We start from the raw sequence: 14,093 nt of genomic DNA, 5'->3' as shown, positions 1-14,093 counted from the left end.
AGCAACCGCAGTGGAGTGTGGTCACTATACAATCCCTTCTCTATTTTTCCATCCCATCAGGATTTCTGGCACACTTGCACACATGGGGTGCTGGGGTCAGGATTCGAACTGTAGTTGGTAGTGTGGGATCTGGCTCCCTGTGCATAGTACTTAACCGCTGTGCTATTTGGGCAGCTCAGTCTAGTTTAAAATCAAACAGTACATATTGAATGTCTCATAACAGTAGCTGCTCACTATGAAAAACTTGATGCAGCTTTAAAATATTATTCCATTTACCATCATATCAAAAATCAGTGGTAAGTTCTAACTCAGTGTTTAATTATAAAAATGTGCTATTGTGATCACAGTAGAAATATTGTATCCCAACAGGGATATGGAATTTGTTGCAGTGTAACCCAAATGAATCAGACTTTTTTTTTTTTTTAATGATTCCTGTCCGTTTAGCTTTGACCAGTCAGTTGATGAGGCTGTAGGCATAGGTTTAATCCCTCGATGAGCCAGCTGGCGGAGGCCAGATCTTTGCCCTAGACTGCATTCCTGTTTTGAGCTCACCATCTTACAACTGTCTGCTCTAATTCTCCAGGGTGACTGGGGTGAAAGATGGGTTAGTGAGAATCCACTGTGACTACTCAACTAACAAGTCAGTGCGTGTCAGCCTGATAGAGCAGTCACGGTGTTTCCTGTGTGACAGTGGCACGGCAGTATGATTAACTCAGAATAAATGACAGGAGGCTTTTAGGAAGAAAAAATTGGGCTGGCAGCAGAGGGTTTTTTTTGTTTTATTTTTTGTTTTTTTATAAATTATTGAGTAAGATAATAGCTCAAATGCATGTTTGTCAACAGTGACTCTTTGGTATCTTATTTTAGTTGCTCTACAAGGTTCTTCTAAAGGTATTCTATCTAATCGTTATACATGGTCATAGTCTGAAGCCTCTGTTTTATTCAAAACCCAGGTACTCCACGAGGAAACCACAATTCCAGGAACAGATTTAAAACTTTCCTACTTGAGTTCCAGAGCTGCAGGGTATAAATCAGTTCTCAAGATCACCATGACCCAGTCCATCATCCCGTTCAACCTGATGAAGGTTCACCTTATGGTAGCTGTAGTAGGAAGACTCTTTCAAAAGTGGTTTCCCGCCTCCCCCAACCTGGCCTACACTTTCATATGGGATAAAACAGATGCGTATAATCAGAAGGTCTATGGTCTATCTGAAGCTGTTGGTAAGCTCCATGTGTATTCTTCCTGCTCGGAAAACATTGTCTCGAAGTCTGAACGATCATCAAATTAATAACTTTCATAAAATTAATAAATAGAAGGCTAAGATTGTGCAAGGAAAGTTTTAATTTGGCTGATTTAGACCATGGGGAAAGGAATGTACTCCCTATGACCAGAAAATATAGGATTTTCTGGCTGAAATATTTTAGAGGAATGTTCCAAATGAGATTTCAGATTGTCATGCCTTTTCCTTTTTTTTTTTTTTCCAATTTATTTATTTGCATTCATTCACTGTACATCATTACAGCATACAAAATGAGATTTTCCATCCAGAGTACACTATATATTGTCTCAGTCAAGCACATCAACAAACATGTTATTATTAGCAAATGATTTTCCATTTCTTGTTTTCTGTATGTTTTGCTTTTTTCCCCCCATCCTTGGTTCCCTATCTCTTACCCTCTGCCATCTCCCACTCTCCTCCCACACTGTCTCTGTTATCTATGTTTGCTTTCTATACCATTTTCCCCCCACATTTTATTGAATCACCAAAGACCCTCATCAATCCAAATACCCTCCTAGCAAACACATGTGACACACACATTTCCATGAGCACAAGACTAACTTTACGCATCCTATAAAGTAGCACCTAACTGGGGCTACATATCCTACTGCAGTGTCATGCCTTTTCTTAAGACTTGTTTCTTCTTCTTGTGTTCCTTTTATTGTCTCCTTTTTTTTTCCTTTATAGCTTAATCTCCCTATCTTATCTTTTTTTTCAAGTTTTCTTGACCTATTAGGTTGTCAGAAAAATCATGACACATTTTTGCATTGAAAAAAAAAAAGCATGACTTTTCCGACAACCCAGGAACACTACTATAGTTTCAACTCATAATGATATTTAGCAGGGTGTCAGACAAGACTTGTACTCAACAATTATTTTCAGCTCTTTGGACTACAAGGGCCAGTAAGTCCAGATGAAAGACAGTCTTAAAACATAAAGCCAGTTGTTTCACTGAAGGACGAAACAATACAATTAAAATTTGACGTGTTGAGTTATAGACAGATCGATAAGTATAGTTTCAAGTCCAAGTGTAGAACGGCCAAAACCAAAGGAACATTTTGATCTGTTCATTTTTACCTATAAATATAATAGACATTCTATTCTGAAATTAATGTGCAGTTTAGATTAGAGTTAGCCTAGATGCAAATCATTCAGATAGTTGTCACTTCTCCCTTCACTTTTTTCCTAAATGTTAAGATTCATGTTTCCTTGCAAATGGAATTTTTTGTTTGTGATTTACTCATATTAATTTAGTGCTAGTTTTATTGCTCATTCCTGATAATAACATATAAATATTATGTCATAATCTGGCTTTTTGTTCTACTAAACCTTACATATATGTATGCATGTGTGTGTATATTTGTATATGTGTGTGCATGTATATTTACACACATACACACATACACCATACTTTAATCATTCAGATCACAAACATTAGTTTTTCCCTGTACTCACTGCTCGTGGCTGACTGACCTGATCTAATTAAATTGGTTGCTCAATCGACTTCATTTTGCTCTGTGAACCCCTTGTGAAAGAGTGGTATGGGGAAAAAAAAGCACTCATTTTTCTACTAAGTCAAAAAATTATATTTGGAGATTTTTTTTTCTTAAATCATTTATATGAGCTGATATTTTTATATAATGAATAAACTGCTTATAAATAAGTGGAAATAAAGTCTCTGGGCACAACTGTGAAAAAAAAGAGTACAATCCGTGGCAATTCTGCCTGTCATTGATAAGATGAACTGTGATTTGTTTTGATTCCAGTGTCAGTTGGGTATGAATATGAGTCATGTTTGGACTTGACTCTGTGGGAGAAGAGGACTGCAATTCTGCAAGGCTATGAATTAGACGCCTCCAACATGGGAGGCTGGACATTAGATAAACATCACGTACTGGATGTTCAGAACGGTAAGATCTTGTTCGCCGCTAATACTGCTCACCCTCAAATTGACGATAGTAATATTACTACCCTGTGTATGCTGCAGGATTAGAATTGGTAGCCGAAATGCATACATTTGTAAAGATTACAAAAGCCTAAAGTGGGAACTACAAAAGACTTTAAAATATGCATGTATTTATCTCGAAACTCGTTTTCCACTTGTGTGACTGACGGTGGGGCTGTAACGAGAGGTCTCTATGCGGACATCTTCACAGACTTGTCTAGGAATATACAATTCTGCGGTGAGCTGGTAGGTGTGATCCAAAGTACTTGAGAAAGTTTTACCAAAAATGGAAAGAAGGGACTTCTTTTGAAGTAATAAAATATAGTGAAGAGCCATGTGATGGTGCCACAATGTCTTTAATAGATTTTTATTTTTTTAGGTAGTCTGAGTATCTAGAATTTTGTTTTTTACTCTGCTTAGACTGAATTACATATTCTCCCACTCATGTAGGGTTTGATATACTGTTATTTGACTTAGTGAATATTAGTCAAATAAAAGGAGTTATCTGAGAAAAAAGCAGAAGTCAAAAGTATTACTTGTAGGAGTCCTGAAAATATATGATGCATAAGAGAATATGCCTCAGGAAATATGTTGCAGCTATCACAGATCAAAAGAGATAAATTACTTGCAAAATAGGGGTAACTTAAGCTCATAAAAATTATTATTTATATTAAATTCTCTACTATTTCTAACATTTTGCCTCCATGCTGTCTGCATCTCAGAACATTTAAAGGTGCTTTGCTACTTCAGGCTCCTACCCTGAAATATATCATACTGGTGAGCTGCTACTCTCTATTGACAAACAGCCAGAGAAGGAAGTTTCACAATCTTGACAGAATAACCTAGCTTTTGACTTTATAGAGGTTTGTGGAAGGTTCAAAATGTTACATTGATCATGTAGTATACAATTAAAAGTTTAACTGTGGCTAATGGTCCCTTTTTCAGGTTAGTATTTGTTCACAGTACATGCCTTTAAAAAAAAAAAGAATTATTTATCTAATTTTATTTATTCATTCATTTATTTTAATTTGACCAGAGAGAGCCAGAGAAAGATCTAAGAGTGAAGGTTTCTTCTGACCAAAGCAACACAGCTGACAGCAATACTATAGTTAGGGGAGTTTAGTTTTACCTGACTACAAGAACAACAGAACAATAAGGAATAAAATGAAAAAAGAATCATATTTGCATTTAGCAGAATATAAATCATAATTTTTGACACTACCTGCATTATGTTTATATTTTTCCTCTTTTTTTTTTCCAGATATAAACAACATAAAACTGACTTTGAAACGATTCCCCAGCAGCGCCCCATCAGTCTTCCTTGCCGAGTGACTGGCTGCCCATGCAGAGCTTACCTGTATGTCCCCTTGAATGGCACCCAGCCCATTCGTTGCAGATGTAAACACTTTGCTGATCAGCACAGCCCTGCGCCAGGCTTTGCGTGCAACGCATGTAAGTGACATTATCATACACAAACACAGTTATTTTAAATGATTTCTCTTTTTTTATTTGCTTTTTAAATAAAATTTAAATAATGATTTTATTTTATTTATTCCTTCATTTATTTTTAATTTGACTAGACACACAGATACAGAAAGAGAGAGTGTGAGAGAAAGAGAAAGTGAGAAAGCATGCCACCAGGTCCAGGACTCAAACTGTGGTCAGCCATGTGGGAGTGTCCAGTGCTTTAGCCACCATGCCACCTGCTGGTCCCCTTATAGATCTGTTTTAAAATGTTTATATGGCAGTTGGAGAGGATGCATTTTTAAACTTCCAGACCGCCTCAATTTAAAGTAGTTTCCAGGCCAGTGCTTGAAAATGCTGGTGTCTTACCTCTAGGAGATGATAGTACTGCGTAATCTGTAGTAAGGAGGGGAAAAACAAAGCTAAACAAAACTAAAAAAAACAGAGAAACCCTGTAGACTATTACAGTTCTCTGCCTGTAGAGCTAAGCTCTACTTCCTTTCCTGTTGCGTCCTGGACATCAGTGAGGTTGTAGTTCACTGTGCACCCCAGAAGGCTGGGAGCAGGGCTGACAAGCAGGGCCAGGTGCAGACTCACATTGGAAGAGCAGGGCACCCAACCACGGAGCATGCTCCATATGGTATCCTGGGGCTGCTCTTGCATCATCAGCCGTGTCGGAAGCAGTGGTGGTTTCAGTCTGTTATGTTAGTAACCCCAGGCTTAATCACAAGCTCTCAAAATGCAAAGCCCTATGCTGAATGGGCTAGGAGCTGCTCTTGATTAAATTATTTAAAATTATATTTTGCACTTTGAACATATTTCTGTATTCCTTCAGAAGTTCTTTACAAATGAAACCAAGGAAAACCTCTGTAGATGCATTTTAATTATGATGTGAATATAGGGTAAAATTTATTACCAATTAGTTAGAGGATTTTACCCAAAAAATTATAAGCCAGTAGGGAGGTTACCAGCAAAGAGCTCCAAGAAACCCATACCCCTGTAATTCACCACTGCTGATACCCAACCCACAGGGTCATACCTAATAGATTAGGAAACTTCGAGATATTCTACATGTGTGATATAATTGTATTTATTATATTTATACATACACACATACAGATATATTGGTATTCTGTGTGTATGATGTAAGTATACATTTATACATATACACTTGTATATTGATATTTATACCACACATACCATACATGTTTATACTTATACACACACACATTCTATACTAACATAGAATAGTATATGGTTAGTTTTTGTTACAATGTCAGACTCGACGTTAAAAGCCACCCCAAATTCCTTTTAAAAGTGTTATAAAATTTATTTTAAAATGTGAGGTAACCCTAAGTCAGAGGGTGAACCGATTATGATTTTGAATTTTATCCAAGAACAGTTTGACAAGTAGTGGCTTTCCGAAGTGACATGTGTCTAGTCAAATAAACAGAGTCATTTGTAATCATGACAAGGTGGATGAGCTATAGAAATATATTAAGGAAGAAGAGAAGGCAAAAATGGAGACAGTGACAGGTGTTTTTGCAGGCACCCTGAAACACGGAAATAAATATTCTAATGTTCATCTTTCTATTCTGTCATAATAGAGGAAAATCATGAAAGGCCAATCGTTCAGAGTAATGACTGAATAAATCAGAGGTGGTGGAGCGGTTGGCTGGCTCGTAACATTCCTCTGATGAAAATTACGGAACTGGCTCTTGTAGGAAATTATGGTTCCATAATTGTCATATAACGTAATCACAGAAGGATCTTAGGTATCATTAATATGTTCTGTGAATATTCAAGACAAAATGTATTTCATCTCTTGTTATGATCCAACCTTATTTAGATTATTTTTCCTTAAATTTGAGTGAACTTATCTCTCCTGATTTCTTTATGTAAATTTGCTATGATTATTGCATCACTCAAATAGCACGGCATTACATAGTAATCACAGAATGCACCTAAAATGTGCTGAGCTATAAGGGGAACATAATTTTTGGGTCTCTTCTTCATTTTAAAACGGTCCCAACGTCGGGGGGTAGAACACTTTCTCAAGTTCCCTGTTGATGCTTTCGTGGAATTATTCTTTTAACACTGTATCTGCTAGGCATAGTCATTCGCTCTGAGAACTCTTTTGAAACATAGAACATTCAATAGATAAAAGCTGTAAAGTCAGAGCAGCAGGTGGCTTATACAGATAAGAAAGCTCTAGAAATGTCATAAAATTTGCATGGAACAGTAGCAGCTGGTCATCCACTGTACATCAGACCAAAATGGAGCCATTGGTCTATATATATATAATGTTAAGTGGATAAAAATACAATCTCAGTTTAAGTCTAGTTTCAAACTATGAAAGTATTTCATATTCATTTGGACTTTTTCTCAGATTTTCATTGAGGACCTCAAGGAACAGATTGTCCTTTTGTCTCATAAAACTATGGGCACTTGCATGCCTTAAAACAGAATTCACTTTAAATAATAAATTCGCTTTCCACGACAGTTTGGCCATGTTTGACATGTTGGAGAACTGCGTGTATATGCATTCTTATGAGAGTATAAGCGGGAAGAATATTTTTTGACAGTACAGTTGAAAATAAGCCTCTATCGTAATTATGGCTTAGGAAATTTAATAGATATTTTCTAACTTTGTCTTCCATAAAGTTTTTTTTTTAATTTTGTTAAATTAGTAGGAAATTTATTATTCCTAGTGTACATTGTTATCATCTGGATTAATATGTTTTCACTGTTGATTGGTAGGGAATAAATTTGCCTAATCAAACTTTATGTGGGGTATGGTTCTCAAACTTGGTTGCACATTTAAGATCACCTGGAGAGTTTTGAAAAATTGCAGCGCTAAAGCTGCACCCTAGACCAATTAAAACAGCATCTCTAGGGGCGAGAGCCAGGCGTCAGCATTTCTTATTGCTCCCCAGACAGTTCCAAGGGGTAGCCAATACTGAGAAGCAATGAGGTTGAAAATTGGAGTTTTTAAGTTTTTGGTAATCTTTTGTTCCTTTCACCAGTTATTCTTTAAATTTATAGCAGACAGCACTTTCATCATACAATATTTTACACTAGATCGTTGAATTATTTTCTATAGAACTTCAAAAGTTTCGTAATCCAAGTCTAAAAGGCACGTAGCTGTAGTTAGAGCTGTAGTGAATGTTTACTTTTCACCTTTAATCATGAAGGGAAAATGTGTTTTGTTTCTCCTAGGTATTCTGTACAAGGGAAATGGGGAAAACCAGTTTATCTCCCAACAGCCTCCAGTTGTCAGCAGCATCATGGGCAATGGACGAAGGCGCAGTATCTCGTGCCCGAGTTGCAATGGTCAAGCTGACGGTAATAAGCTCTTGGCCCCCGTTGCATTAGCCTGTGGGATTGATGGCAGTCTCTATGTGGGGGATTTCAACTATGTTCGGCGGATATTCCCTTCTGGAAATGTAACAAGTGTTTTAGAACTAAGGTATGTCTTTATTTAATTTGGGATTTTCATCAAAGCAAATATGTCTTTAAAAAAAAAATGTACTAATTTATGTAACGTACTTCCCCATTGCCTGCAAGTCTCTCTAAAAAGAAGGCAGTTCTTGGTTAAAGTTAGAAGCAGAACATGTTTATTTTATACCATGAATGTATAAAAGTGCAAAATCACCTAATATGTAAAATGCAGTTCAAGCGAATTTTTTTGCTCTAAAAGGATGGAACTAAGATTTCACAATCTCTTTAGAGATTTTGATCTAGTTGTTGCACTTATATTTTACAGTGGTTAAAATTAAGGCATATAGGTGTCATGAAAGTACAATATTTTCCTATGGTATCATAGGAAAATAATATGATATCCAGACAAAATAATAAAGAAGCTAAGGCTTTTTTCAAGTTGAGTTAACGCCAGTAATATAATGCCAATAGTAAATAATGCTTCACCTTGTCTATCAAAGTCACCCTATTCTTTAAGGTATTTGATAAACCTTGGCCTATAAAATTTATTTCCCTTGCTATTTCTGCTTAAGATGGCAATTTTCCATACAAATAATTAAAATCTCAGTATTCAACTCATTTTAGAATCTTTTTCTAACTGTGCTTTTTTTCCCCACTTTTAACTGCTTCCACCAAGAAATAAAGATTTTAGACATAGGTAAGCATCTTACTTAAAGGTTATTGTATATTTCCAAGTGTGCTTTTTACATTTCAATGTGACCCTCTGAAATCGTTTTCTCATATTTCATCATGAGAGAGAAAATTCAGTATCACAATTATCTAAAGAATTAATATTGAATGATTATTTGTATTATAAATTATTCTTTGCAATATAATTGAGAAATAATTTGTTCATAAAATTTCATCAAAAAGTATGAATATAAGAGATTTGTAAACTTCAGTTACTGACACGTAAGGCATATTGAATAAAACAATTTGAATAAAACATAATTTGTAGCATAGTAGGGAAGTTTACATAGGCCTGCGTAGTTTGACCAATAACAAGGACAAATTATGTTACATTGGGTCCAAAGCTTATTAAATTTGGAAAATGCTGTAAAAATATTTTACTTAGGCCAAAAAAAAAAAATGATAGTCATGTTCCAGTATTGCTTATGCTTCATTAGCTGTCTGATACGTGCACCTCTACCTATATTTTATACTTTCCTAGGCTGAGAGAGTTACTAGACCAAAGAAGTTTTGCCTTTTTGATGGAGAAAAAGACTTTCTTCAAAGCTAAAATGAATTTAGTTGAAGCAAATTTATATTCTATTTGTTAGACAAAGGCTTTGACTGAAAAAAAAAATCTTCAGACAGAAAATAAAAGGAGAAACTATTTTTTTTAAAGTAAACCTGTTATAGAGGAGACAGGTTGGACATGCTAGACTGAGTTTGGTCATTAAGATATCTACTGAAATTTTATCATTGAAAAATTAGTGTTTTTATATTAGTATTTTATGTGAGATGCTTTAGGTGAATAAATCAACATAACCCATTGAAATTTCTCATAGAATCTGACAACTAGCAAATAAAACCCAAGGTTCTGCTGAAAGATATACAGCTGTTGTATATCAGAGTGACCAGGCATAGGCCCATGACCTTTTCTGATATCCCTTATTGATGTTGTACTTTCAACTCATAGCTCAAGCACATGCTAAGATTAACACTAAATCTTCCAACTACAAAGCATGCAAAACCTCACAATTAGAAATTGCAGTAGAATATCCAAAAATTTCAGACCTTGTTTTCTTGGTAGGTATGAAGAAAAAAAGGAAAAATATACACCAACTAAATGTGAAAATGTTGAGGCAACACAGAAAAACAATACTTGCTAGGCACAGTGGCAGGTTTTTTATATATGTTACTGCAGATCCACACAATAATCTTTCAAGGTTACAGAGGAGGGAACTAAAGCTCCAAGAGATTGCACATCTTCCAGATCTTCCCCAAGATACACAACTAAGAAACCAGAGCAGAGACTTGAATCACTCTAAAAGATGTGTTCTTTCACATCACTACACAGCCAGTTTTGATATATCCAAGTACCTAAGTATCTATGGGGTGATTCCCAGAGTGTCCAAAAAGCTGGACTTATTTAACAACCATTTGGTAAATTACTTAGAGCTAAAATATTTTTCTCTGGAGGAAAAAAATATCTGAGGTTAAAGCTACATAATTATTAGCACTACTTTACAGTATAGACTCATTATATATTAATTTGTGTTTGACAGTGATACTCATTGTAATCCCTCTCTCATGATCCTTTTTCACCTTTCTCCTCTGTACATTATCCTGACTACATTTGGACTTCTACATTTTCTTTATGTGTCATGCATGTAAAATACACTGTTTGTGGGTTTTATATTGATATGCCTTTGTTTTAAATCAATCAGTGTTACTTTATCACTTGCCGTGTGCTAGACATGTTGACAAATAATAACGTAAGAGAGAGATTGCTCTCAGCACTCACAATCTTATAGGAGAAGCAACCTATATATGTGATAAACCAAATAACACTACCAGCATCAGTCTTTCACACTTAATAATATGCATGGCTTTTACTATGAGTAATTCTCTGAAGGAAGAGATTATAGGGAGATTAGAGTGTGATAAAGAAACGTTTGATTAAAATGTTGATATTTGAGCTAGGTCTAAAAATGAAGTCTTAAATAGAAAAGCAAGAAGAAAGACAGACAGGCATGGGAAAAAAAATAGCAGATAAAGGTATTCAAAAAGACATGAGAAAAACCTTCTGAGAGTAATCAAATCCACCTGAATGGAGCAATGGATTCACATTAGTAATAACAAGTGATATGGGTAGAAAGGCAGGTTAGGGTCAGATTGCTTAGGGCTCTACTTGTCTATCCCACAGAATAACAGGGAGTTTTAGGATCATGAACAAGATAGCAGCATACACCAACTGGCCTTTGACTTACTCTGTGGTGCAGCAGTTCAGATTCCCAACCTGGTTGACCTAAAACATCCTGGGCATACATACTGGAGGACTGGAGAAAGATTAGTGTGGCCAGACCCTGTGGAGAATGGTCATCTCCTCCTCTTCTCTTTAATGCATGTGCTCTAACATGAATAAAGAAAATAAATTTTAAAATGGTCTTTCTGGAAGATTAATTTGGTGTTCAAAATGATTTGAAGAGCAAGTAGAAAACAGTTGCACTATAACCATGAGATACTAGGTACCTAGAACAGGATGGCTAGCAATGAAGGAAATCAATAAAGGAAGACAGAGAACAGAGAGGCTGAATAAATAAGGAGGAAGATGAAAAATATGTACAAAATTTTTGAGTTAAAAAAATCAACATATTTCATCTCATTGGAATGTCTTCATTTATAGAATAAAAATTCTTTTCAGTAGCTTCCTCTTATTTGCCCACTTGTAACCAAATTCCTTTTACTGGTTAATGAGATCCTGCATGGCTTCCTCCTCATCCTCACTGTCCTATGTGACATAGAAGTATTGAGCTGCAGGGCTAGTAGGTGGCATAGTGATTAAGACACTGAAGCCCACATGCCTAACTCCATTGTTCAACTCCTGGACCCAGCACCTTGGAAACACATTAGGCTCATGTGCATGCATGCGTGTGTGCTTGCTCAAAATCCGAGAGGAGAATGAAGGACAAGAGGTTGTAATGGGGTAATCTTATTCTCTGGTGTGTACACATGCCCTAAAGCAAAAATCTAAAAAAAAGATTGAGAGGCTTAGGAACAGGTAAGAAGGAGAAGAAAAAGAAATTGAGGAATGTGTCTAACTCTATAAAAATGAATGGTATCAGTGGTTAGTAATTATAAAAATGCACACTTCTTAATCCTCACTATAAATAGTCTCATTAATTGGACTAGTGGAGGAAAGAAGTATAAATGCGTATAACTTTATTATTTTTAAAATTCAGAGTATTCTGCTACATTAAATTAATAAGTACTGCCAGAATATCATATTAAGAGTCCTTAGCTCTACTCTAATAAACATATAAATAGTACTCAATCATGATATTAAATTTTTACATAAATGGAAGCTTCTAAAAATGCTATGAAAGTGGGAACCAGCAGTTAGCGTAATGGCTATGTCGCTGGACTCCCACGTAGTCGACCGCGGTTCGCGTCTCGGACCCGGTGGCTTAAATCTCACGCCGGGCGCGTGTGCGTGTGTGCCCAAGATCCCGAGAGGAGAATGGAGGAGAAGGGATTGCGGCGTGACCATCCCCCCTGGGGGGTGATTTCTCGCTTTCTGTCTCTATGTCTCTGTCTGTCTGGCGAGCGCACGCGCCCTATAGCAAAAACCTCTCAAAAAAAAAAATGCTATGAAAGTGTGTTTTTCTTAGATATGCTAAACATTTCCCTCCATGATATTTATAGTATTAGTTTCCTAACAAACCCTTTAATAGGTAGTAAAGTGTAGCTTGTCCCTGTCCCAATTCTTAAAAATATCAAAAAAAAAAAAAGCTTAATTAACTAATACGAACCAAGGGACAATGAAACATGTCAGACTAAAAATCAACTTTGTGAAATTTATCGAGTTGTCGGAAAAGTCATGACATAGTTTTGCATAGAAAAATACTCATGACTTGGGGCTGGCAGGTGGTTGGAGGCGCTGGATTCCCACATGGCTAACCACGGTTCAAGTCCTGGACCTGGTGGCTTGCTTTCTCACTTTCCCTTTCTCTCTGTCTCTGTCTCTCTCTCTGGTCAAATTAAAAAATAATAGTAACAATTAAAATTAAATAAATAACTATTTAAAAAAGAAAAATTAAAAAAAAAAATACTCATTGACTTTTCCAACAACCCGATTAAAGGACCAGGGAACCTCAATCATAGGTCTGAGAATTTGAGTCAATTACAGCTTAGACCCAAAACTATGAAAACTTGATTCAGCATTCCTTATTGACTTAATATTTTAAGACAAAGCAGGGGGACAGCAGAAGACATAATGGCACGTTGCTGGACTCCCACATAGTTGACCACGATTTAAATCCCAGACTCGGTGGATTAAAACAGGCCAGGTCCGCATGTGTGCCCGAAATCCCAAGAGGAGAATGGCAGAGAGGGGATTGTGGCATGGCCATCCTCCCCTGCGGACTGGGGGTGATTTCTCACTGTCTCTCCGGTGAGTGCATGCGCCCTACAGCAAAACAAAGCCAGTGCAGAGATACCACACCCCAAGTCCCTGTTTGTAGTAGTCTCCTGATAACTGACATAAAGTAGGCAGTTTTACTTTTATAGCTGACCTGTGGACAACCCAGGACTTAGGAGCACAGACCCTCACACGTACAGTTGAAAATCTGAGTGTAACTTTTGACTCCCCCAAAACTTAACTGCTAGTAGTCTACTGTTTATTAACCAGAAGGCTTACCGATAACATAAATATCGATTAACACATATTTTGTCTGTGTTACAGACTGTATTCTTAAAATAAATTAAGCTAGAGAAAATACGTGTGCAGTATTTATTGAAGACAATCTGCATCTAAGTGGGCCTATGCAGTTCAAACCCATATTGTTCAAAGGCCAACTAAATACGTAAATACTATGTATTATACTCTTGCAAATGCTATGGCACAATTTCAAACTAAAAAGATGAAAGTGAATAATGTCTATTCTATGGCGTGTCCTTTGAGACTATTTCTCTAGTCTAGGAAGGTTGAATTATGACAAAATAAATGAGCGAATCCAACCTGCACTTACCACTGGATCTATGTCTAATTGAATAAGACTGTGCAGAAAATGACTTGATAATTGTGGTGATCTAGGCAATTCAGGATGAGTCAGCGCACCAGCAGTTCTTCACTCAATCTCAGCTTCTGGTTTGGCTATTAGACAGAACCGCAATGTTATTTCAGATGTTTCTGGAACGGCAAAATCTCAGACATTCTCATAGAATGTGGTTGTGCTTCTGATGCTAACAGAGTTCTC

The 14,093-nt window shown here is 36.4% G+C and overlaps 1 protein-coding gene across 1 annotated transcript in view; it reads left to right on the top strand.

Moving 5' to 3' along the window:
* Positions 1 to 14,093, top strand: part of TENM3 (teneurin transmembrane protein 3) — a 902,368-nt gene that overhangs the window by 824,151 nt on the left and 64,124 nt on the right. The window contains 3 exon segments of the mRNA XM_027769663.1: positions 954 to 1,221; positions 3,047 to 3,190; positions 7,909 to 8,158. Coding sequence (XP_027625464.1) covers positions 954 to 1,221; positions 3,047 to 3,190; positions 7,909 to 8,158 — 662 coding nt within the window.

Source organism: Tupaia chinensis, unplaced genomic scaffold (genome assembly GCF_000334495.1).
Source record: "Tupaia chinensis unplaced genomic scaffold, TupChi_1.0 Scaffold150192_1, whole genome shotgun sequence".
Taxonomy (NCBI): Eukaryota; Metazoa; Chordata; class Mammalia; order Scandentia; family Tupaiidae; genus Tupaia; species Tupaia belangeri.
Note: the sequence above shows the minus strand (reverse complement) of the source record. Positions and strands in the feature narration are given on the sequence as shown.